Source organism: Triplophysa rosa, linkage group LG15, assembly GCF_024868665.1.
Source record: "Triplophysa rosa linkage group LG15, Trosa_1v2, whole genome shotgun sequence".
NCBI classification, from domain to species: domain Eukaryota; kingdom Metazoa; phylum Chordata; class Actinopteri; order Cypriniformes; family Nemacheilidae; genus Triplophysa; species Triplophysa rosa.
The window spans coordinates 7,199,842-7,224,550 of NC_079904.1; the positions used below are offsets into that span (position 1 = coordinate 7,199,842).

Genomic DNA, 24,709 nt, shown 5'->3' on the forward strand with positions numbered 1-24,709 from the left:
TGTCAAAAAGGCACAAAATGTAAACATTCAGGGCAATAACGTTCTAAAACATAATGGTGGCAAAGGTCTCCTGGAAGTGATGTAGATAGTGGGTGGATGACAAGAGGTTTGACATGGAGGGGATATGAGGTCACACAGCTAACATACACTGCTTTGTGGGAAAATCACGGCAGCATTCACCACCCACACACACAAACAAACACATACTTGAAAACTTCCTACCCTCGTCTTAAACATCTCGTGTAGTTTAGTCACGCAAGGTGTAGCATGAGTTTATTTTCCCCATTTGTTACTACGGAAACCAGTATCTTCAAGATGTGCAAAAATATTGATACATGTAACTATCGCAATATTTCTTTTTTCAATAGTAATAGTAAATATTGGGGAATAGAGCAAATATACAATTAACAACAGAACAGAAGTTCAATAGACAAGTTCTTTGTAATAGCATAGGAAACACATATGCACACCCAGGGTCAGCTATTACCTTTTTGGAAGCTAGGCTTTGTCTATACCCATCTAAGACTCTAAGTCACCGTAAACATAAATTCGTGCCGTGACCATCAACACACTGGCCTTCATATTAATACAGACAAAGCAAACAGCAAGAAAGACAAAACCTTCTCAGAACACGAAACACGTGTGTAAGACCTTGGAACATTCCCATGGGTCTTTGTTTTCTAAAGTGTATTGACATTCGGAAAAGGATGAAAGAGATAGAACGCCATTGGCTTACTCAAGGTTAAGGCTGCATAGCAAAGAGAGGCGAGGTTATACTATCTCTCCATCCAAGCAGTCTTACTGTAAATAATATCCACTGCCTTAGGGGACTCCCACTGCCTTAACAACCATTATCTGCCTCTCTGCTTCCATTTATAAATTCCATATTGATAAATCATTTGTGGTCACAATGATATGTGTTATGACAGGTCTTGGATTGAGAGGGAACGACAACTGCACGCGAAAGAAAAAATAGCACAGAAAGAGAAAGAATAAAGGCAAACAAGAGACTAAGGTGATGCTTTTCAATAAATGTTGAGTGGGATAAGACGAGCAAATTAAAAGTTATACAATTCAGTTGCCTCTTATGAAGCTCTTATGAATAAATGGATAGTTTACCCCCAAAAAAACTTTTTTGTCATTTATTTACCTGTGTGACTTTCTTCTGCAGAATACAAAAGAAGATATTTTGAAGAATGTTGATTACCAAACAACCCATTGGAACCTATTGACTTCCATTGTATGTACACAAAACCACTGAGACAATATCAAAACATCATCTTTTGTGTTTCACAGAAGAGTCATATACATGAATGACTTGGGGGTGAATAAATGATGACAGAATTTCTATTTTTGGGTGAACTACACCAAGGCTAGTTCAGTAACAAAATGCAATGGAAATGCTACGGCATAATTTATTACAGGTTAAAGGTAAATATTGGACGTTATGTATGTAAGATGAAACATCTGGAGTAATATCAATAAAACGTGAAAATAAATACAAATAAATATTTTTTTAATAATAATGCATTTTTGGAAAGTTATTATTTTCTTAGAAAATCGAGAAACAAAAAAAATATTTAGAATGTACTGTACTTAGTAAAACTCTTTACATTTGAGGAGGTTTGGAGTAAATAACAAAAATATATTTTCAGATACATTACAAACAATTGGGAGGAAACAGCGAACACAGTTTAAATGGTAATGTTAATTTCTGTAGTAACGTAACGTTACCTCAAAAAAAAAAACATCAAAGGGGGGCTCAATGAGACTTAAAATTATTTAAAATAAAATAAAACAAAACATGCATTAAAAAAAGCTAACACCTTAAAATCAAGACACAAATTTCAAGGTTTGACAAACTTCTAGAATGGGACGTGAAGTCACAAAGGTTGTGATTATTAGTTAGAATCTCTGTGACTGATCTTCAACGGTACAGAACGGACGAGAATGCTGTACGTTATATGTCTTATGCTACGTCTCCATCGTGTGTTCACTTCATTGCTTTAGTGTCATCCTAAGTACAATTTTAAAAATTAAATGTATGAAGTGCACTTCAGTGTCCAAATATACTCACACATGTGACTCCTCAGCATTGACACCCGCACAAAGCCACAAACACAGACCAACAACACGATTACTTCTTCTCCTTCAAGTTCTGAGGTTTTATGGCGATTGGCAAACCAGCTTTTGGTGAATTACCGCCACAACGTTTACTAGCCATTACTTCGATTTTCGTACATAAAAGCGCGTGATAAGTGACACTTTTCTCCACGCTTTTTGGCCTGGACCAATCACAGGTGTTTGTGGCTTTTCGTAAATACGCTTTATTTTATTTAACCGTTAAACAGCGATTAAATAATCAATCAAGTTCAAGTATCAAGCTTATCCTTGGAATTATTGTATTTAAAACAAGTATAAGTTTCACGCTCTGTATAAATGTCTAGAGTTAAATAATAAAACATTGAAATGTTTATGCTGTTCCTTGGCAAATTCCGCTTTCTGAGCCACCAAGCGCCCCCTGCTGAATTATTTGCTTGATAGGAAATGGTAATAAACTGTTACACTTTCAGCGGAAGAGGAGGAGCCGGTGAAACGAAAAATGGCGGCTGTATTGCAGCAAATATTGGAGCGATCGGAAATTTCTAAACTCCAAAAAACTGTCCTGACTAAGTTAGAGAACTACATTGCAGATCAACAATGTGAAATTGACTGTCTAAAGGCACACCAGGAACAATACCGAGTGGACAGTGGTAAGGTTGTGCTGCAATAGGCCGGCTCATGTCGTAACATTATGATAAATATTGTTAAAAACAAAAACCATAAATATCGTTTTGTGACACGTTGAATGTTATTGTTCTTTTCATAATACACGCACGTTCATTTGAAAGCCTTGCTTGCTTGTTACAACAGATCTTAACAGAAACGTTGTCTTTTATAACGTACGGTCAGCTACATGGCTAGGCTAATATAATATAACCATTTTAGTTTGATTTAGTCCATATTCTCGTTTCATAAAGAACAACAGTATTTTGACATCGAGAAGAATTTCGCAGAGAGCCAAGCTCACTTTGTGTCCCAGACTCAAGAGCACCAGACACTGAAAGAGGAGTCCAGGAAACTGGGTAAGCACATGGGAAATAAACCACATTTCTTTAGCAAAGAACACTGAACCTGACTTCATTTGTATTTGTACATGTCTGTCTTTTAGAGGATGAGCTAAAGTATCTACAAGAGAAAAATAAGGAGCAGTCGTCTTCCCATGCTAAACTGGAATCACAACAGGTAACGTTAGCAGTGGATTTAGGCCTATTTATTTGTAGACGTTGAGAAGAGGCTCTGTGTCTTGTTAATGAGAAAAGAAGGTGTTAATGTAAAGTTTTTTTCATGTAGAATGAACTATCTAAAGTCAAAGATGAGCTGGAGGGGGAGAAGAGAGAGCTCGTGCGGACCTTGGAGAGAAGATCACAGGAGATGGAACACCAAAGCGGTATTTAACAAGTTTTTAAATCTCTTGTTTAAGCATTACAAATACTGTTTCGCGCATGAAAACTTTGGTCACGATTAAAAAAACATTTTCAGAGGACCTGAAGCTTCTTACTGACAGACTGATGGAGGTCAATGCTGAGAAGATGCAGCTTCAGCTCAAACTGGATGAATCTGAAGCCTCTGCAGTCTCGATCAAGGTACAGTACGAAAGATCCAGACTATTTCTTGTGATAGCAGGATCATCCACAGACCCCTTTTTCTTTTCCAACATTTCCAACATTACACTGCAACTTGAAAGCTGTTTTTTAAAATATTCTGTCTTGATTTATTCAGTATAAAGAGAAGCGAATGGAGCAGGAGAAAGATCTACTCCAGGGTCAAGTGACCTGGCTGAACACCGAGCTCAAAGCCAAGAGCGAAGAGCTGCTGTCTCTCTCACGGCAGAGGGGCAGCGAGATCCTGGAGCTCCAATGCAGCCTTAACAACAAGGATGAAAAGGTACATCACAATCCTGCTGTGTTTACTGCTTATTTTATCTCGTCAATCATGCTTAAATATATATTTTATGCGCTAGTCCATGTGTTAATCTTTGTATGCCTGTTTAGATTACCCGACTCCAAGATCAGGTGATCAGCCTGAAGGCGTCTAATGAGAACCTTCATAGGCAAGCAGAGGAAATGATCTCCAAGCTAAGAGAGGTTAGTTTTGAAAGTCTGTGTTAGAGTTACCAACAACAGATGAATTGTGAGTTAAATTAATTTAGAGTTGCTTTTATATATTTTTTAATAACCTGTTGGACGTGTCTTTTATATTTAGTCAAAGGAGCAACAGGCCAGTTTGGAGGAGAAGTTCAGCAATGAAATCAATGCAAATATCAAGCTCTCAAATTTGTATAAGGTAAATGTTGCCTGTCTTAGGAAATTGAAAGTGCATGATCTGTGGATAAGGATAGCTTGTATTATATTTTAATTTAATCATAAGAATGCAAAGATCTCTTTGAATTCTGTGTCGATGATTTAAAGGGAGCGGCGGGTGATGCTGAGGCCAAGAGTGAGGAGCTCAGCAAAGCTGTAGAGGAACTTCACAAGCTTCTTAAAGAGGCTGGAGAGGGTAAGAACTGGTTCTCTGATGTTTAAAAACATTCACAAGGAATCAAGCAGTCTCCATAGAGTAGATGCAGGATATAATGTCAGATACTTGTCTATTTTTTTCTATATCATGCTTGTGTTTTCTCATGTTCGTGACAATGTGTTGTCTTCTGTGGACAGCTAATAAAGCTCTGGAGGTGAAGATGGAAGACCTGGAGGAGTGTAAGAACAAGGAAATTGCTGAACTGAAAGAAAAAATCAGCAGCCAGGAGAAAGAGTTGGACAATGCTAATGAGCTGCTGTCTGACGCCAAACACAGAGGTTAGGATTGGACATCACCTGCCCAAAAATGCTTTTTGTAGTAGTATTTGTCATTTTATTATTATTTGTGTGGTAGTTTCAGGAGCTTCTTCACATTTCACAGAGGAGCTGGTGACCACCATGTCCCCCACCGCAGCAGCGGTAGCCAAAATCATCAAACCAGGCATGAAGCTCACGGAGGTACTGAGCTATCCTTGAAATTGTGTAATGCCATAATGTAAAATATGTTCATTTAAAAATTAGAAATTTTCTTTTACATTTGATTATTATTTTGTGGCACAAAATTATACTTCACCTTTTAATGTTAAGTGCTCCTTTATTTGTAATTGCTTGAATTAAAGTCTCTGCAACATTTTTTAATATACAAATATAAATGTATTCATTTACACGTGAACCTTGATGACAAATGTGTGAAACCAACAATTATCAAAACATTTAAGACATAAATAATGCAAGTAAGCAATGTTATTCTATGTCGCCGGTGTTGTCTGTTTGTGTAGATATATACAGCCTACGTTGAGGCGCAAGAGCAGTTGCAGCGGGAGAAGCTAGAAAACAAGCGTCTGCACAAGTACCTGGATGATATCGTTCAGGAGATGGAAGCCAAGGCGCCCATTCTCAAGAGACAGAGGGAGGAACATGAGCGCTTGCAGAAGTCTGTGTCTAGTCTCTCTGCTAAACTTGAGCAAGCTGTGGCGGTGAGGAAGAAATAAGCTACTGACACTTTGTCGTAATGTGCATCATGTTGAATGTTGTCTGCTTTGGCCACACGTAGCTTTAAAAACAAACATTCTTTGATTATTCAGGAAGTCCACCGCTTGCAGAAGGAGGCGGATGAAGCCAACAAAAGTTCTTCTGTGCTGACAAGAGACAACCAGAGACTTGAGGTGCAGCTGGCTGATACGGCTCAACAGGTGAGGATTATACATGTCCGTCTTAGTTTTTAATCTCTGCAGCGCAACATTTTGATAAATACAATCTGTATGTCATCACAGGTTCGGGTTCTCCTAATCGAGCTGGAGGAGGCACGTGGGAATCACGTCATGCGTGAGGAGGATGATTTTTGTTCGGCTGATGTGAGCAGTACGTCCGAGGTGATCTCCCAGCATCTGGTCACTTTCCGCAGCGTCGATGAGCTCCAGCAGCAGAACCAGCGCCTCCTAGTGGCCCTCCGAGACCTCAGTGATGCAAAGGAGAAAGACGAGCTGGAGGGAGACATCATGAAGTAAGCAACTGAAACGAATCATGGGTCAGATGAAGACATGCGCATGATGTTGAGAGCATGCGTTTGTGTATTCAGACGCAACGTGGTGGAGAAATATCTAGAGGAGCTTCAGCGCGAGTTGGAGCAGTTGAAGGAAAAGAGAGCTCAAGACGTGCAGAAGGTCGATGCCGTTGCACGACAGAGGGACATGTTCCGCATGCTGCTGTCCCAGGCCACTGGCGTCACCTTGCCACAGCTAGGTGAGATCACGTGTGCTCGTGCAATATGACACGGCACTCCCGTATCTGTGCCCTGTGAGTTCTTTAATTTATTTGATTTTAATAAACTTAAAATTGAGCAGGTGCTGTTACTGAGGAGCTCATGTTGACCTCCACCCCTCGTCGATCTCCAGCTGTCACACCCACTACTGCCACCCCTACAACACTGGTTGCCACGGCGATCGAGTCCACGGAGTCTGTAGAGGCCAAGGCTGCCCTGAAGCAGGTGGGCCATTCAGAGCAGGACATCCACTGATTTGCATTTTATGTTTTTGGATTGCTAACTGGAATTACATGGGAACACACAAGTAGAAACTGTTACAGATGCATTTAGAGTGTACATGCAAATTATTCAAGTTTGGATTTCTGTCTGTGCAAGAATAACACTTATAGTTATAATTCACCCAAAAATAGGGATGTAACGATTTACCGTGAGCCGGTTGAAAATCGGTTATAATGAGTGACGATTCAAATCGGTTGAGGCTTGAACTGAATCGCAATACATTTTTTGAACAGCAGGGGCCGCTATTTTCACTGCAAATCTAAACGTGGACATGCTGATATTTCTTAAATGCAAAAAATCCAAGAAAAGCTCAGACAGTATTAGTTTGTTTATATTAAAGACTTTTTCTATTATTAATTATAATAGATTATAAATTATAAAAGTTATAAAATTGCAGTTTAGTTTTGTTATTTGAAATAAAACATTATTTTATTATACAAAGAAACGTGAAGCATTTAAGAAATAATGCAAGGGATGTTGTTCATTTCTAATTTATTTCAACTCATTTTGTAAAAATAAATCGTGAGTAAATCGTGAATAAATCGCATCGTGAGATCAGAATCGTGACTCGCATCGCATCGTGAGCTGAGTGAATCGTTACATCCCTACCCAAAAATGAACATTCTGTCATCAGTTACTCACCCTCTTGTCATTTCAAACCATTTCAAACACAAGAAAATATATTTTGAAGAATGTTGTTAACCGAACAGCAATGGCACCCATTCACTTGCATCGGTTTTGTGTGCATACAATAGAAGTGAATGGGTGCCAACTTTCTTCAAAATATCTTCTTTTGTGTCCTGCAGAATAAACAAAGTCATACAGGTTTGAAATGACAAGAGAGTAAGTAAATGACAGAATTTTCATTTTTAATTGAACTATACCTTTAATCTAAGCTTTTATACCTTTGGGCAGCTGCAAGAAATCTTCGTGGCGTATAAGAAGGAAAAAACAGAGGCTGAGAAGTCTCTGACCAAGCTAAGTGAAAAACTACAGGACCAAGTGACTGAATTGCGCTCTGAAAACACCAAAATTGCCACGCAGCTAGAGTTCACCTCCAAACGGTGTGTTTAGAGATATCATCCTGCTTATGTGATCCTGCTTCTCTTAAAGTAGAATCTCGACTTAATGCTTGATGAACATTATACGTGTTGTGTATGGCAGATATGAGATGCTCCAGGATAACGTGGAGGGGTACCGTAAGGAGATAGCCACTCTAAATGAGAAGACCCAGAAACAGACTGCAACGATCCAGCAGAACCAACAGACCATACATACCCTCACTCAAGATCTGCGTGTTGCATCTGAGAAACGTGCCCTGGCTGAGGTATGTCTGGTGAATTGATGTTTTGGTTTCTAATGGTTGTTCATTCTATCTAAAACAATTTGTGCATCTATCAGCCTGAAGCAGAGAACCTGCGCAAAGAGAGAGACATGTTGAAGATGGTTGAGATCAGGCTGACCCAGGAGAAAGAGTCTATTCAGGCCCAACAGCATGGCCAGAGCTTGCTGCTGTCCAACCTTAAGTCAATACAGGTGATGAGCGGCTTTATGAAACAACTCATCGAATGGTCGCACCATTTTAAGGAGATATTAAAAGTTGTTTACACTGTAGGCAACTCTTGAGCGCTCGGAGACCGAAGTCAGGCAGCGTATGACGGCCCAGATCGAGAAGCAGGAAAGAGAGATCACTCAACTGCAGAAGAGACTTGAGAATGAAGTGGCGCAGAAACACCTGCTCGCACGCAATCAAGATGTGAGCACCTGTCTCTCTCATTTTTATCTTCTGTCCTCTTGTGTGTTCTCTATGTACCTTGGCTCACAAGTTCCTTCTCTTTGCTTTCTCTCCTGCACACAGATGCAGCTGATGGATGCTAGGAAACAGCTGGAAATGCAAGCAGCTCAGTACCAGAGGACCAGAGAACAGCTTACTGCCGCCCAACTGGAGCTGGACAACCTGAGGGTGCAGATGAGTAGCGGTGATAGCCGACTTACGTCACCCACTGCGCACATAGGTGAGAAATGATGCCCGCATGTAATCTACAAAATTATTTCAAGTTTGTTTTGAGGCAAAATCTGAAACAAACAAGGGTTTGGGAGACAACTCATTTTGTGAATGATCTCCTCCAGGTCTGCATAGTAGAGAGAGTGAGGTGGAGTCTCTGCGTGCCCAGTTGAATCGGGCAGGAAAATTGGCAGATGAGCTGACCGAGCGACTGAATAACACAACTGCCAGTATGGAACAGTACAAAGACATGTGTCTGAACCTGGAGGAATCTCTGGATAAAGAGAAACAGGTGAGAGGAAACACTTATGACCTCCTATAATGTTTTAATTCATTAATATGATCGTTTACCCAAAAATGATAATTCGGTCATCATTTACTCACCCTCTCGTCATTTCAAACCTGTATGACTTACTTTGGTCCGCAACAAAACACAAAAGAAGCTATTTTAAAGAAAGTTGGTAACCGAACAGCAGCAGCCCCCATTCGCTTCTATTGTATGGACACAAAACCAGTGCAAGTGAATGGGGGCCAGTTAACAACATTCTTCAAAATATGTTTTTTGTGTTCTGCGGAAGAAAAAGTCATACAGGTTTGAAATGACAAGAGGGTGAGTGATGACAGAATCTTCATTTTAGGTGAACCATCACTTTAACGTGAAACTACAGTCACTGTACATTTATCGTTCATAATGCAATGTTTCTGAGTGAAACAAAATATTAAGCTTAAAATATTCATACTTAAAATAATATATTTTCTATTAATAATCATAGTTGTTTTAATATTAAGGTATTTCTTTTTGGTTTTCTTGTTCTCAGGTAACTGAGCAGGTCCGCGCATCTGTTGAAAGCCAGGTGGAGGCGGCTCGAGAACAGTACAAACAACTGGAACAAAAACTCATGGAGGTGGATAAGGAGAAGCAGACCTTGCAGGAGGAGAGTAACAAAGCTGTCGCTGCCGTGGAGGAGCAGGTAGCGAACTCTCACCAATGTTTTGATCTTTGAACTTTCAGGTTGATTTATATATTGATTCACTCATATCTGTTCTTTATCTCAGCTGAGCGAGCTGAGAAAGTCTCTGAGCAGCCTGCAGGCAGAGCACCAGAGTGTCCTGGAGAGAGCATCCATTTCTGCCGCCCAAGAGCAGCAGGCCATCCTGGACGGTCAGGAGCAGGCCAAACTGGCAGCCGAGGCCCAGGATAAGTACGAGCAGGAGATGTTGCTGCATGCGGCTGACGTGGAGGCCATGCAGGCTGCCAAAGCTCAGGCTCTGCAGGTTTCTCTTCTCAAACAGCAGCTGGAGGAGAAGATCCAGAGCACCAGTGCACAGCTGCTGGAGGCTCGCATCTCCTGGGAGGAGCAAGAGAAGATTCTAAAGGTACGTGCACAGGAATGCTGCAACAAACATGAGCCAAATAAAAAGTACTTCAGCTTCCAACGGAGAATAAATGTAATTTTTCACACACTTAGGAGGAACAGTGCAAGTTAGAGTCTCGCTGTGAGGATATGCAAAAGCAGAACGCCCTCCTCCACGAGCAGATTCAGAGTCTGAGTGGACAGCTGGCCGGTCTGCTGCAGAGAGCAGCCAATGAGAGTCCCCTTAACATCTCGCTAACTGAGGAGGGCAAGTCTCAGGAACAGCTCCTGGAGATCCTCAGGTGAGCATCTGTTCCCTGTAGTCCACCTCGGCACACTTGCCTATATCATTGCTTTGTCTTTATTCCCATAATGCCTAATAAAGGATTAATAAATGAAACAAATAGGAGGAACACACAAGAAAATAATTCAAATGAAATGTTTTGACGTGTTTATTCCAAGCTTTCCTCAAAATATTTCATAGTCTTTCATTGCTTTCTCGTTCAAGGGAGTTCACTCATTTCTACTGCCTCTCTCTGCAGGTTTGTGCGGCGAGAGAAGGAGATCGCAGAGTCTCGGTTCGAGGTGGCTCAGGGGGAAAGTCTGAGGCACAGGCTGAGAGTGGAGCATCTGGAGAGAGAGCTGAAGGACCTGCAAGAGAACCTGAATGCTGAGAGAGAGAAGATGCAGGTCAGAATGGAGGCCAGTTTTAAAGGGACAGTTCACCCAAAAAATAAAAATTAATCTCACTCTCGAGTTCTTCCAAATCTGATTTAAATGTCTTTCTTCTAAACACAGAGAAAGATATTTGGAAGAATGCTTGTAATCAAACAGTTCCTGGCTACCATGGTAGAAAAAATGACAATGGTAGTCAAAAGTGTCCCAGTACTTGCTTTCCTACATTCTTCAAAATATTTTCTTTTGTATTTAACAGAACAAAGAAATTTATAAAGAAACTGTTTCTACTATGGTAGTCAATGGTCGAAATATCTTTTATTGTGTTCATCAGAACAAAGAAATGTATACAGATTTGGAACAACTTATGGGCCATTTTTGAGAACTGTTCCAGCTTTCATTACAGCGATAAATAGTTTGTTTGTATTTGAAAATATTTCTAATTGTTATTTGTCTAAAGGTGACTGCAAAGACATTGGCTCAGCATGATGAGCTAATGAAGAAAACTGAGACCATGAATGTGCTCATGGGAACCAATAAGATGCTGAGAGAGGAGAAGGAGAAGCTTTTGCAGGAACTGGAGGAGACTCATGCTAAGGCAAGACTGGGCTGCTATATTTGTTCTCAGTTTTTTCATTTAGGCACTTTGTAATGTGCATTTGCTTATATTTGATCACCAATCATTTTGTGTTTTGGTTCACAGATGCGGAAACTGGAGTCAGACGTCACACCCATGCAGGAGTCCATCACAGAGCTGAGCGAGAAGAGCGGCGTGTTGCAGGCAGAGAAGAAGCTTCTGGAAGAGGACATCAAACGCTGGAAAGCTCGTACTCAGGTCAGAAGCGTCTGTATACCCTGAGAGGTTTTGCCTTTGTTCGAAAACCTTTGTAGTTGTCATAAATGACAATTACTGGACGATTCTTTCATCTGCTCTGCAGCATCTGGTGAGTCAGCAGAAAGACACCGACCCAGAGGAGTACAAGCGCCTGCATTCTGAGAGGGAGGTGCACATTAAACGGATCCAGCAGCTCACAGAGGAAACAGGCCGGCTCAAAACGGAGGCTAGCAGGTTGGAAACGCTCCTCTGCGTCTACGGCTAAAGTCTCCTTTATTCTAATGTTTTATGCATATATCTTCATTTTGCTCTCTGCAGGAGCAGTGGCTCATTGACCATGCTGCAGTCTCAGGTACAGAACCTAAGGGAGAACCTTGGGAAGGTGATGCTGGAGAAAGACAATCTAAAGAAGGAACACGAGGCCAAAGTTCTGGACATTCAAGAGAAAGTCAAAACCATCACGCAGGTCAAGAAGATTGGCCGGCGGTATAAAACTCAGTATGAGGAGCTCAAGGTTGAATATGACAAGGTACGTGAGAGCTTGTTATAATGAACGTTGTTTATATTGTGGGGGTGTTGATTTTGGTTGTGTTTTGTACAGCTGGTAGCCGCAGCAGCTTCCATACCAGCTCAGGATCAAGAAGCCCAGCAAGCATCCGCTCAAGAACTTCAAGCCCTCAGGGAGTCCCTCAGCCAATCAGGGAACAGGTCAAGGGAACTGGAAGGCCAGCTGGAGAACCTCAATAGGGTGAGAACATTGCATGGATCGGTTTTGGTTTTAAGGCGTTTTGTATTAAATATACATCATATTTACGCTGTTATTGCTGCTATTAGTGTGGGATTTTATGTTGTGTCATGCAGACCGTGAGCGAGCGGGAAGCAGAGGCACGCAGTGCGCAGGAACAGGCCTCTCGTCTGCAGGGGGAGCTAACGCGCCTCAGACAGGAGATTCAGGAGAAGTGTTCTCAAGAGGAGAGGCTCAGACAGCAGCTGGGTGAAAAGGAGGAGAGGACCAAGAAGGCTATAGTAATGGCAAAGCAGAAGATCTGCCAGCTTACCAGTAAGAATCCAGACAGGAAGAACTAAGAACAAAGAGACCGCACTGTTTTTGGTCTTAGCTTCTCGTCAACTTAAAACACAGGATAGTTGGATGCTCATCAGTCTTTTTCTTTTGTGGTTGATCTCTTTATCCAGGTCAAAAGAATCAGCTCCAAAATGAAAACGAAGAACTTAAGCAACAAAAAGAGGAGTTTAAGCAACAAAAAGAGGAGCTGGAGGTACGTGTGAACGCACTAATGTCTCAGTATGAGGGACGTTTTAGCAGACAGGAGAGAGAGCTGCGAGACCTTCGCGAGCAGCAGGAGAGACATGGAGAGCAGAGAGACGAGCCTGCGGAGCAGGGCTCCAGCAAGGTAACATCATGATCTTTCAATTCCAGACATACAGCTTAACTGCTTCAAGTGCTGTAGGGTTTGTTTTTTCTTCTGTATACAGACCCAGGAACAGCAAAGGACAACAGAACAGCGACAGATCTCCCTGAAGACCACACCAGTGGCTGAAAGAGGAAGGTACTGTACATCATTTTTCTTATTATTGAAACACCTCAAAAACGGCACCTGCCGATCATTTACACGCCTTGCATTCTCTCATTTACAGCGCAAGCACTTCTGAACCTCCAACTGCCAACATAAAACCCACACCGCTGGCAGCAACACCCAGCAAGCCTCCCGCCATCCCTGGGAATAAATCAACCCCGAGGGCCAGCATCAAACCCATGATCACTCCTGCCCCGCTGCCCACCCCTACACCCACCGCCACAGTCATGCCCACAACACAGGTGGAGAGCCAGGAAGGTGAGCCAGTTGACTGTCAAAAATGTTAATTGGACAAATCAAGAGTAAATGTTCATGCATTCTATCTTTCATTTGACTCTTGCAGCAATGCAGTCATCTGAAGCTCCGATGGAGCATGTGACGGTGTATGGTAGTGCGAGCGGTTCAGTGAGGTCAACCAGCCCTAACGTTCAGACCACGTTGGCTCAGCCTTTGCTAAACGTTCAACAGCAAAGCCAAGCCACTGCATTTATTCAGCCTACCCAGCAGCAAACCCAGCCTCCTGCCGAACCGTCCAACCAGGAGCCGGCAGCTGCTGTTATGATACCGGCCTCGCAGTTAGACAGGCCTCTGTCAACATCCACAGGTATCTGGAGCGCGGCGGCTAGTACAAGCAGTACTGGTACAGGTAATAAAAATTCTGTCAGAATTTGTTCAAAATCTATGTGACACTTTCTTCTGTGGAACACAAGAGATGATAGTTTGAGAAATGTCTCAGTGGTTTTGCGTTCATACACATTGAAGTCAATGGGGGCCAATGTTGTTTGGTTACCAACTTTCTTGAAAATATCATCTTTTGTGTTCTGCAGAAGAAAGTCATACAGGTTTTGGAATGAGAGAGAATTTTCGTTTTTGGGTGAACTATCCTGTTAACATTTTGGCATCTCTCTTTGTAGTGACGGCTTCTCCCTGTAACACCTTGACCAAACGTCCTCGTGAAGAGGAGCAAGAGACCATGTCAGCTGACACACAGTCCCAGGATGAACCCAATGACACCCCAATTTGCAAGAGGGTCCGCATCCATAGAGTCGGCCTAGAGGTGAGCACACACAGTAATGGACTCTAAAGTTTGCTTGTGGGGTACGCTGTGGTTAGGTTTAATGGTATTCTGCACTTGCATCAATGCATACCAAAAACATATCGAGGCTTCCTGACATAGTGTTTCTACTTCTTTAGGAAGAGGGCTTGACTGAGGACAGCACCGAGGCTGAGAGCGTTGTACCAGGGGAGAGCCAAGACGCCTCTGATGCTGGACAGGTAATGCCAGGAAGATGTGTGTAAAAACTTCCTGTTTGTCTCAAGTTATTTTAAGTACATGACCAGCCAAATTTGAAATGGTGGTGATTTTCCTGTGTAAAGGAGTTTGAGAGCTATACTTTGGAGATGATGGATGAGATGCCAGGACCATCTCAGTCTGTTCCTGGAGATCAACTTCTCCCACATACCTTTGAGAGCCATCGAAGCCCAGAGGGGACCGAGCATAACGTCATAGTCATTGGTAGTGACACAGACAGTGAGGAAGACCATGAAGAATCAGAGGAGGAGGAGGAGGAAGAAGAGCCGGTATGTAGTCATACCACAGTTAATTTTTTGTAGAACTAAAATGTATCAGATGACACGTTTCTCTTGTACTGAAAATGTCAAGTTTGTTTACCCTAATTGTTTGCCTCCCCTTTTAGGATTATGGAGAGGATGATGAGGAGGAGGAGGAAGATGATGATGACGAGGAGGATGATGGTATTGGGGAAGAGGGAGAGGAGAGCAATGAAGGGAGTGGCAGTCGAGAAGGTGATGAGGCCTATGAGGGCGATGACACAGAGGTACACACGCACACATCCCAACATTTTCCAAACCCCTAAGCAGCAAGAATTTTTATACGTTTGGATAAAACATGTTTCCCATGCCAGCTGTTTTAAATGATCTAGGTTCAGCTTGCTGTTATGCAATGTTGTGACTAGCCGAGTTTTGCAAGTAGGGAATCGCCCCTCTTACTTTATTTGGTGAGAGATTTTTCCACAGAGTACATTGGTCATTGTTGTGTTCCTGGGACAGATGTTTTCTGTTTATATAGGATGAGGCAATGAAGCAGAAATGTTTCTTCTAATTGTGCCCATTTTCCTCCATCCGCTTCTGTCTCATCAGGGTCCAGATCCCACAGATCCAGGAACTGAGACGGAGGAAAGTCTCGGAGCGACAGACTCCACCCAACGTTTGGCAGATTCTCAGAGCGCCAGCTGTAAGTCACTGTAACCTAACCATTGCTGTCTGAAAGAGCGTTTAGTAATGTCTACCTTCACATCTGATAGATTATTGCACTTAATTTAAAATTACATTTTCAACTTGTATTAAAATAGGCCTTTGCCCTTAATAGTGAGTAGTTTCTTTTTTACTAAAAACATGAAATGTGAAATGAGTAACTACAAATCTATATAATTATCTATAATTATTTTTATAGTTAATTTTCATGTTTTTTTCTTAATATAATACTAAGGATGCAAGATATCATTTTTAAAAATATTTAAATTTACATATTGCCACGGCATTAACAATGATTTTAGTACTTCAAAAAGTTTGTTTAATCAGTTTTAGGTTGATGCAGATACCAGAAAAACTGGTGATACAGAGGGGTGTTTGCTTTTCCCAGAAAAAAATGAAACATATATTGGTTCATTTTCCAATTTTAAATGTATTTGAAGATAAACTTGATTTCTTAGCATTATTGAATTGCTTATTATGTTATTTAGCAAGTTAATAAATCACATTTTTCTTCAATATCTTGTAGTTTTACACATTACATAAGTAGATGTTGTAAACACACTTTTTATTTATTTATCTTTATTTCATCTGCATGTGACACCTCAGTTGAAACGGGCACATTGGAGGCCTTTGCAGCAGACCCATCTGTCACCAGCTCCGCCCCCCGACTGCCACAATCACCCAGGAGGCCGCAGCACTCTCTGCCACCTCGACTTAACATCTTAGGCACGTCTGCTCAAGAGTTGGGACCACCTGCTCAAGTCCAGGTGTGTGCAAAAGCTATGTGCTATGTGTAACGTTTATCTGTGCATTTTTTTTAGTTTTGTTGTTATTATTAAGCATTGCCTGTTGTGAGCTTTTAAAATATAACTCCGCATGTGTCTGCAGCGTCTCCCAGTCCGCCGTCAGTCAGTGGGGCGAGGGCTTCACCTTACACCTGGAATGGCCAGTAGTGAAGTGAGTTTTTTTTAAGTGTTTGTGCTGCGCGTTTGAACCCAAGCGTCAATGCCTGAAGTCTTTCAATCTCTTCTCATCTTTTCTGTTTGACTCCTAGCAACAGCATTTCTTCGAAGAGGATGATAGGATGGTTCCCAGCACTCCTACACTACTTCCTCCTCGCTCTGAAGGATTTGCTGAAGCAATGCAGTACGTGTCTGGTCTTTTACACAACAGCAGTAAACTCCAGATTGTTGTTAGTCTGTAGGTTTGAGTTTTGGTCTCATCACGTGACTGGCTTCTTGGCGTTATGAAGTTTTCCACAGGTCGCAGGTGTGTCGCGGTTTCGCTTTGGTCCTTCAGATGACCTCCCACAGACCAGCTCCACCCATTCAGACCTTGGCCAGATGCCTTCACAAGGTAGCATGCCTCTTCCTGCCTCCCTGTTCCTCAAAAATATTGCTATTCATGAAGTGCTATGTGCCACAGGTGGTGGTCAGTTAAAATTATTGGGTTTTCTGCAGGTTTAGGCATGTATGAGAGTTCTGTTTTCCTTGGTGGTCATGAGGAAGAGTCGGGGGGTCGCAGCGTGCCCACAACCCCACTACAGATCTCCGCTCCAGGTAGGCTATATATATATTGGTATTAAAGGGGTCATATGGCGCGAACACGTGTTTTTCTATGTCTTTGGTGTGTTATAAGTTGCCCATGCATGTATAAGACAAGTAAAATTTCAAAAATTGAAGTGTCGGAACAAAAGATGCATTCTATCTAAAAGCGAATGCTCACCCAGACCTGCCTGAAACGCCTCGTGTAACCACACCCCCACAAATCTACGTCAGTTCGTGGTATGAGTTGACTAAGACCGCCCAAATGTATACGCAAGTAAGGTGGGCGTACCTGTCGGTACAATTGCTTTGGAACCTGATGTTCCAAATATGGTAAGAGGCGTTACATTTCCGTCACACGCTTGCAGTATTCGACCAATCACTGCGCACTGGTTAACTGGCCAGTCATAGCACATAGCAAACATAGCAGAGCTTCGTTAAAAATCCAGAGAGGCGGGGCAAAGAGAGGATACAAACATGCATGGTATGTGGAAAATAAGTGTTTTTTAACCTTAAATCGTGTATACACATTGCATTACATCTAAAACAAACGATAATATTCGTTTTAGCCGTGTCATACGACCCCTTTAATATACATTGTCCTGTCATGGAACTAATGCTAAATGAGATTGAAGTGCTAAGTCTTTAAACATTGCGTTGAAAACTTCTCTTGTTTTTATTCAGTGACTCTTCTATCAGGTAGGTCTGAAGTGACCGAACACGCTTCTCAGTCTGTGCCCATGGTGAGCACCTCCACTCCTGGTCTGAGCGCTCTAGCGGGCCCTAGTGGCATGGAGGACAGAGACGATATGTTCATGGAGGCAGCAGGAGACAGGTGTCATAAGGAGCCTAAATTATAAAAAAATATTTCTGAAAGATCATAATGGACATGGAACTGGTATTACATGGTGTATTTTAAGTTGTGTTTGTATGATTTAGCAGTGCTGAAGCTTTATTCGAGCCTGTGACTCAAACTGAGGCGGATGAACCAGCACAGCCTTCAGATGAGGCCAGCCTACCCTCCACTAGCCAGGAACCTTCCTCTAGTTCTGCAGGTAATTCTTTATGAAAAAACTAATATGAAAGATGTGATGCAGCATCATATTCCATAACAGTTATGTAATAATAAAAGGTTTTTATTTCATTTTAATATTTTCTATATTGCATAAAAAAAACATCATTTCTCAAAGATACTAGCAGCACTCAGCCTCCCAAAGCGAGAACTGGGTCGGGCAGACAGTGGACTGCCGGTCGTGCTGCCAGGAATTTCGTAAGGAGACGTAAGACCATGCTTGTTTATTTCTTTATTATCTCACTGATTTAGGCATTCTTGGGCATCAATTGATGTGGATTTATTTAGAAACCCCAAAATTAATTTTTCTGAACCAGGTGGATCAGGTGTTACGGGTGTGAGGGGACGTTTTGCCAGATGAAGCATCTCCATTCCAGTCGCTGCAGCAACGCAATGTGAACTGACACAGTTTCAGACAAGCAGCCTGATCATTGTTCTGCTTCAAGGCTTAATTCAGTGAATTATAAGTGTACTCTCTTTTTGTCGGTTGTGACCAACCATTTTATTTTAAAAATTTTACTTCAGTACAATAAAATATTTTGTTTTGAAGAAGAAACTTCTGTCATTCCTCGATGTCTCTTTTTAGCATTGATAACAAAACCGATTTTTTTTCTGCACAGAAAACAGCAAGAAGTGCATCACTAGAAATCAAATGTTTACATTCATTTCATGAGGTCTAACTTTGTTCGACTATGGACATTTGAAGAAGCTGTTTGCTGTTTTTTCCCTTTGGCCGTTAGGAGATTTTAGGATCACTGGTTTTTCCCTTTCCATTTTCATGCTATAGTGTTTTTCTGTGGAAGACAAGAAGATATTATTTCCAACTAATTCGCCGTGTATAATGTTGAGAATTTGTTTAAAGTATGACATTAATATGATCTAATGATCAAACTTTGAGTCACATTAGTCAGGCATACAGCTGGCTCTGTAACATTTAGCAACACGAGAACAACATTTCCTTTGTAGTCCTAAGTGCTACCTTACAAGTATATTTTGTCAAACATACTCCACCCAAGACCCGTATTAGATGCCAAACGGTGCCAGGAAGTTTTCCTAGCTTTAATGACTGATCCAACACTCACGTTGAGAGAACACATAATATTTGTATCCCTCTCTAACCCTCGAAGGCACAGAAATGGCTGAGGTCACTACAGATGGAAATCCTCTCCAGGTTTTAGAGATATTGATCACTCTCCCCAGAGAGTCTAAAAAAAAAAAGAATGCTCAAAATTAGAATACAATCTTTGATCCGTTTAATACTCTCCTTTTGTCAGTTCATAATTCTGTCAAAAAGTCATTTAAAAAAACAAATGCAAGTAGAGGTGTGATTTGACTTTTCTATCATGGTGAAACGTCTGTTCCAGGAAGTACTATACACAGTTTTAACCTTTCTACAAAACATGTTTACACAAACTCTTATCTACACACAAACCTTGAGAACTCTGTCTAAACAAGCACTATAATTCCCTGGTATTCTCTGATTGAATGTGACTGATCTGTTAATTGCCATGCCAACCTAAATAGTGTTTTATAATTGTAATTTTGTGGTTCCTTACCTGTATCTCTTCTGAATCTATTCCTTACTGTAAACAAAGGAATCGTTGGCTTTGACCCACAACTTGGAGTAACTTGGTAGGTGTACTTTTGAGCCAGACCACCTGCAGAAATCAATACGCAAGTCAACATTGGACGTCTGTGGTGCATACATTTACTCTTAAAAAGGTTGCTAGATGACTCCTGTCAGGCTGTTCTATCTTTTGGTGCACAACAGGTTCTTTGTAGTGGAAAATATAAAAGAAAAGTGTATATATATATATATATATATAAGAAATGGTTAGACTGAAAGTTTTTCTCGAAGGCATCACTGTGAAGAACCTTTTTAGCACCTATATTTTTTGTATAATTAAACTGCGTCTGCTTACAAGTAATGTTTTCAGCGAAGTTATCTTGTTAAAATGACCAAATCTGTGCATTTGTTGACTCAAACCTCTTTTGAAGAAGATTACAGCCTCATTTCGGCTTCTGTACTGGGGTATGGATAGAGCAGCTGTGATGTGACTGATCTGCCCAAAGCCCTGGCTGATGTGTTTAGGGAAGCCATGATCCATTGTGCCATCCTCAAACCTCCAGTACTTATTTCCCTGTGCAATATGCACAAGCATGATCAGATCACAATTGTTGACACTATGGTTTGTTATTTTTGGGTGTGGTGCAGTAAAGTGTATTGTTGTACTGGCTGGGTAAGTACCTTGAAGAAATAGGTTTTGCCGTGGCAGTTGCAACGGGTGAAAACTGTATCAATGGGAGATGGGATTCCCCACACGCTTGTGATCAACCGAGCAGGATCAGGATTTCTTTCTTTGTCCAGTGTCCAAAAATAATTTCCTGCAGAGGAAAAAAACGTGACATATTCCACTGCAGAAAGATACATGGAAGATACATTCAGGGTACCGAATATCTGGAACTGACCTCTGAATGCAACCATGGTCCCGTTTTTGAGTGTAGTCAGACCACTGACGGGACGCCCACTGCAGAGATCAGTGTCATCGTCATCTAAAAGAGTGTTTCAAAATAAAAAAAAGTATATTTCCTGTTATAAAAACAATAGTGTTATAACATCTGGAAAAAATAAGTGTGTTGCTTTTGTTCAGTTCACAGATGCTTTTTAAAGGTCCAGTGGATAAAATTTACCAGCATCTAGGGGTGAGTTTGCGATTGCAACCAATGGCTCACTCCCCCCTCCTTTTCGACGCACTATGTAGGCTGACATACCACTAACATGTTGTCAAGTTTTCGCTTCTTTGCCAAAGGAAATAACACATTTATGAACTATTATAGAAACAACATGGCGAATTTCATGTAAGGGGACTGGCGGTGTATATATAGACAGAAATAGCTCATTCAAGGTAATAAAAACTTAACACTTCATTATGTAAGGTCTTTATACACCTCTGAAGACATAGTTATGTATATTATATTGCATTTCTGTTAATAGATCCTCCAAAAAATTACACACCTTTAAAGAAACTCTAAAAATATAGAATGTAACTGGTATGTGAAATATTTAATTGTAAAAACACAATGTGTATTTGGAAATGCAAATCTTACCAGCTTGGAAATCTTTATCTATTTTGTCATTGACTGAATTTGGTTTAGTTGGTTTCTGTGTTGGCTTAATTGAGACAGTGAAACTAAGATCCTGTGGGTACAAACTGTCTTTTGTGGGATTGATTTGAAGGGTTGTAGCAGGAGTCAATATTGTACTTGCTGGACCCACTCTGGGTGCAGTACTTGCAGTACTTTCTGTTGGTATGGTGCTTGTAGGACTTTCTGATGTTACAGTGGTTGTAGGATCCTCTGTAGATACAATACTTGTAGGCAACTCTGTTGGTACGGTGCTTGTGGGACTCTCTGTTGTTACGGTGGTTGCAGGATCCTCTGTAGGAACAGTGCTTGTAGGACTCTCTGTTGTTACAGTGGTTGTAGGATCCTCTGTAGGAACAGTACTTGTGGGACTCTCTGTTGTTACGGTGGTTGTAGGATCCTCTGTAGGAACAGTACTTGTAGGACTCTCTGTTGTTACAGTGGTTGTAGGATCCTCTGTATATACAATACTTGTAAGCATCTCTGTGGGTACTGTACTTGCAGGACTGTCTGTTATGGTGGTTGTAGGTTTCTCTGTAGGTACAGTACTTATAGGACTCTCTGTTGTTACGGTGGTTGTAGGTTCTTCTGTAGATACAATACTTGTAGGCATCTCTGTGGGTACTGTACTTGTAGGACTGTCTGTTACAGTGGTTGTATGTTCCTCTGTAGGTACAGTGCTTGTAGGACTTTCTGTTGTTACTGTGCTAGTTGAACTCTCTGTTGAAATGATAGTTGTTGTACCCTGTGATGAAAATATGGTTGTTGGACGCTCTGGTGATATTGTGCTTGTTGACTCCTCTGTTGTAATTGTGCTGGTTGAACCCTCTGTTGTCATTGTGCCTGTTGAACCCTCTGTTGCCACTGTGCCTGTTGAACCCTCTGTTATTGTGCTGGATGAAACATCTGTTGTCATTGTGCCTGTTGAACCCTCTGTTGCCATTGTGCCTGTTGAACCCTCTGTCATTGTGCCTGTTGAACCCTCTGTTGTCATTGTGCCTGTTGAACCCTCTGTTGAAATTATGGCTGTTGTACCCTCGGATGAAATTATGGTTGCTGGACCCTCTGATAATGTTGTGTTTGTTGGGACCTCTAATGATATTGTAATTGTTGGGCCCCCTGGTGATACTGTGCTTGTTGTATCCTCTACTTCAGATGGAGTTGTCTCAGCAGGGACAACTGTTTGATAAAGAAGTTAATCGTTTAAGAAGTTATTTATATAGTTATTAATACATTTTTGTCAACAAGTACTGTAGTTTGTGGAGTTTTGCATATACAACAAATATATCCAACATAACTGCTCAACAGGAACACTTTTACTCTTATTTCTAAATCTCTTGCGTCCGCTTAAAAATACATTTTAACTCAATATACTGTAAATGTCAGTAAATTATGCCAAACAATATGTCAGTTTTGGTAGAATAAAATATAAAAAATATATACAAATGACCACTATAATCATTGACACATGTGCAGTATTAAAGGCATAGGTTATCCAAAAATGCAACTCCAAAAATGGAAAATTTTCGTCAGTTGTCCCAAAAGAACGTAAGTCAAATGGGTTTGGAACGACATGGGTAACTGATCAATTCTGCCCTTAATGCAATTACATTGGGTCATTTTTACTATTCAACTAAATTTCAAAGATTTTCCATTTTCCATAATCTCTGTTTACTCATACTTAAGAAAGATTTTGAGAAACAAAGAGAAAGACTTACTTTGTTCTTCATAGTCGGACATATCTTCATTGGAGGACTCTACCAAAAACCAAGGTTATGTGTATTAGTTGTACAGCAAAAATAAACAAGTACATTAAAGCAACAGTACAATCATTTTGATTAGGTTATTTGTGAGTCGTGGCAAAGCTTAAGTAATTATACCTGCTGGTTTTTTTAGTTGTTACATTTAGACATAAGTTAGATATCCTTAGTGCTGGGGTGACTGTGCTTCTTGGCTTTAAGTCTGTTATAGCCACACAGATGTAAAACTTAAGATCAGGCGAATAATAAAGCTAAATTAATAGCATGCATGCATGGAAACCAATGGACAGGTGTTATATATATCAAAACTGCTGACAGAAATAACCAATATCATATTTGTTAATGACATTAATGTGGTTATAACATATTATTAATAAATGATAATTAATAAACAATCCATAAATTATATTATGTAGGTTATATTTTTCACAAGTGAGATCATGTATGCTGTTAGTTGTCACATTACGTGCCTGAAAGGTTTCAAAGATTATTTAGGGATCATTTTAAACACACATGAACAAGCATTAGTTGTTACGGACGGTACACCCAGATAGTTTGTTTAGTTTATATTCTTACCTTCTACCAAACACAGGCTCTCATAATCAGAACAGCATTGATTAAATGTGGTACATTCAATATCACAGTGACATGGATTGCCTCTGTTAAAAGGCTCCCCACAGCGTCCTTTGCATGAATTCCCTGTCATCAGAAAAAAAAATTGTAAATCGTACCACAACATAGTCTAGTTACGTAGAAAGTGTTGCTTACATTAATCCCAGAGTGACTAAAAAAGGTATTTGTTATTTTGAACGTAAGAGCTGTCCATAACAATACTACTAATAAAACAACCCAGAGGAGGATTCATAAGAAACCTACTTGTGGTACAGAGGTCTTCAAAGTCTGAACAGCATTCATTAAGCCCCAGACACTCATAATCACATTGGCATAAACTTCCTTTATAGTAGCCTTGTCCACAACGTCCCTGACAGCTTCCTGGATAGAGAATAGTGTTGGTTTTACAGAAGTATACGTCTTTATGAAAGAGTAACCTTTTTGTTAGAACTATATACAAAAACAAGCACAAAGTGAATTTAGGTTAACTTCTTTTAAAAATGGGTTAATTATTCACAGTGTCAATATAACCCAGTGAGAAAACAAATCTCTTTTAACATGACAGTGCACACACTATATTGATTAAATATAACAAATATTTAAGTTGACAGAAAGATACTTACTCGGATTTGAACAACTGACGGACGCACATGTAAACAGTAGAAAAAAGGACAAATATTTGGCCATCTCAGTTATTTACCCCTGTTCTCATTACAGACAAAGAAAAATGATGCAGTCACAGGAGATCTTTTACAAAATGAATGAAGCTAAAGATACGATCTACTGTCTTTCTGTTTTCTTTCACCTGCTGTGGGAACACTCATGTTTATATACAGGCAGAATGTGTTGGTGTTCCTCTATTGGGCCGGGTCCAATTATCCAGCCAGTGCTGAATTACCAATCGTCTCGTTTGCAAGTGGTGAATCATCCATGTATTCAGACAAACTTGAACACCACCACCACCACCCCCTTCTCCACAGCACAGCGTGTGCTGGACATATCCCTTAATGTTTGTTTACAGAGTTCTGAATGTCATTAATATTCACACTTTAAAAGGTTGGATTTAAAAATGTTAAAGCAACCTTTTTAATAGCAACATACTTCATTCAGTCAGTCATATTTTAATTATGACATTAGACAAGCCTTTCTGAAATATAAGCACTAGCAATAACAAA

The 24,709-nt window shown here is 40.7% G+C and overlaps 2 protein-coding genes across 4 annotated transcripts; one reads left to right on the top strand and one right to left on the bottom strand.

Annotated features, from left to right (window-relative positions):
- Positions 1–2,583: 2,583 nt before the first annotated feature.
- tprb (translocated promoter region b, nuclear basket protein) lies at positions 2,584–18,691 on the top strand. 3 transcript variants are annotated; one of them, XM_057352881.1, is made up of 50 exons: positions 2,584–2,753; positions 3,021–3,125; positions 3,212–3,285; positions 3,394–3,490; positions 3,583–3,686; positions 3,823–3,987; positions 4,095–4,187; positions 4,306–4,386; positions 4,512–4,599; positions 4,758–4,898; positions 4,975–5,078; positions 5,399–5,596; positions 5,705–5,812; positions 5,894–6,123; positions 6,199–6,362; positions 6,464–6,606; positions 7,579–7,727; positions 7,828–7,990; positions 8,065–8,199; positions 8,279–8,419; positions 8,522–8,678; positions 8,794–8,960; positions 9,487–9,639; positions 9,725–10,045; positions 10,138–10,325; positions 10,566–10,713; positions 11,159–11,296; positions 11,402–11,533; positions 11,637–11,767; positions 11,852–12,062; positions 12,135–12,281; positions 12,395–12,593; positions 12,728–12,945; positions 13,028–13,101; positions 13,190–13,386; positions 13,472–13,774; positions 14,043–14,185; positions 14,323–14,403; positions 14,506–14,709; positions 14,826–14,966; positions 15,289–15,382; positions 16,009–16,169; positions 16,291–16,359; positions 16,457–16,548; positions 16,655–16,758; positions 16,863–16,961; positions 17,631–17,781; positions 17,886–18,001; positions 18,137–18,226; positions 18,336–18,691. In XM_057352881.1, exons 1-50 carry the CDS (start codon positions 2,603–2,605, stop codon positions 18,377–18,379), a joined length of 7,107 nt encoding a protein of 2,368 aa, XP_057208864.1. In that variant the 5' UTR covers positions 2,584–2,602; the 3' UTR covers positions 18,380–18,691. The 3 variants fall into 3 exon arrangements, with proteins under 3 accessions (XP_057208864.1, XP_057208866.1, XP_057208865.1); XM_057352883.1 differs by having other exon boundaries at positions 5,002–5,078; XM_057352882.1 differs by having other exon boundaries at positions 17,889–18,001; positions 18,336–18,690.
- Positions 18,568–24,339, bottom strand: prg4b (proteoglycan 4b). Its single transcript, XM_057352884.1, has 11 exons — positions 24,158–24,339; positions 23,799–23,915; positions 23,499–23,621; positions 22,881–22,919; positions 21,127–22,341; positions 20,488–20,571; positions 20,267–20,403; positions 20,006–20,159; positions 19,575–19,676; positions 19,101–19,223; positions 18,568–18,812 (listed from the first exon to the last, which is right to left on the bottom strand). Exons 1-11 carry the CDS (start codon positions 24,219–24,221, stop codon positions 18,709–18,711), a joined length of 2,262 nt encoding a protein of 753 aa, XP_057208867.1. The 5' UTR covers positions 24,222–24,339; the 3' UTR covers positions 18,568–18,708.
- Positions 24,340–24,709: the final 370 nt, after the last annotated feature.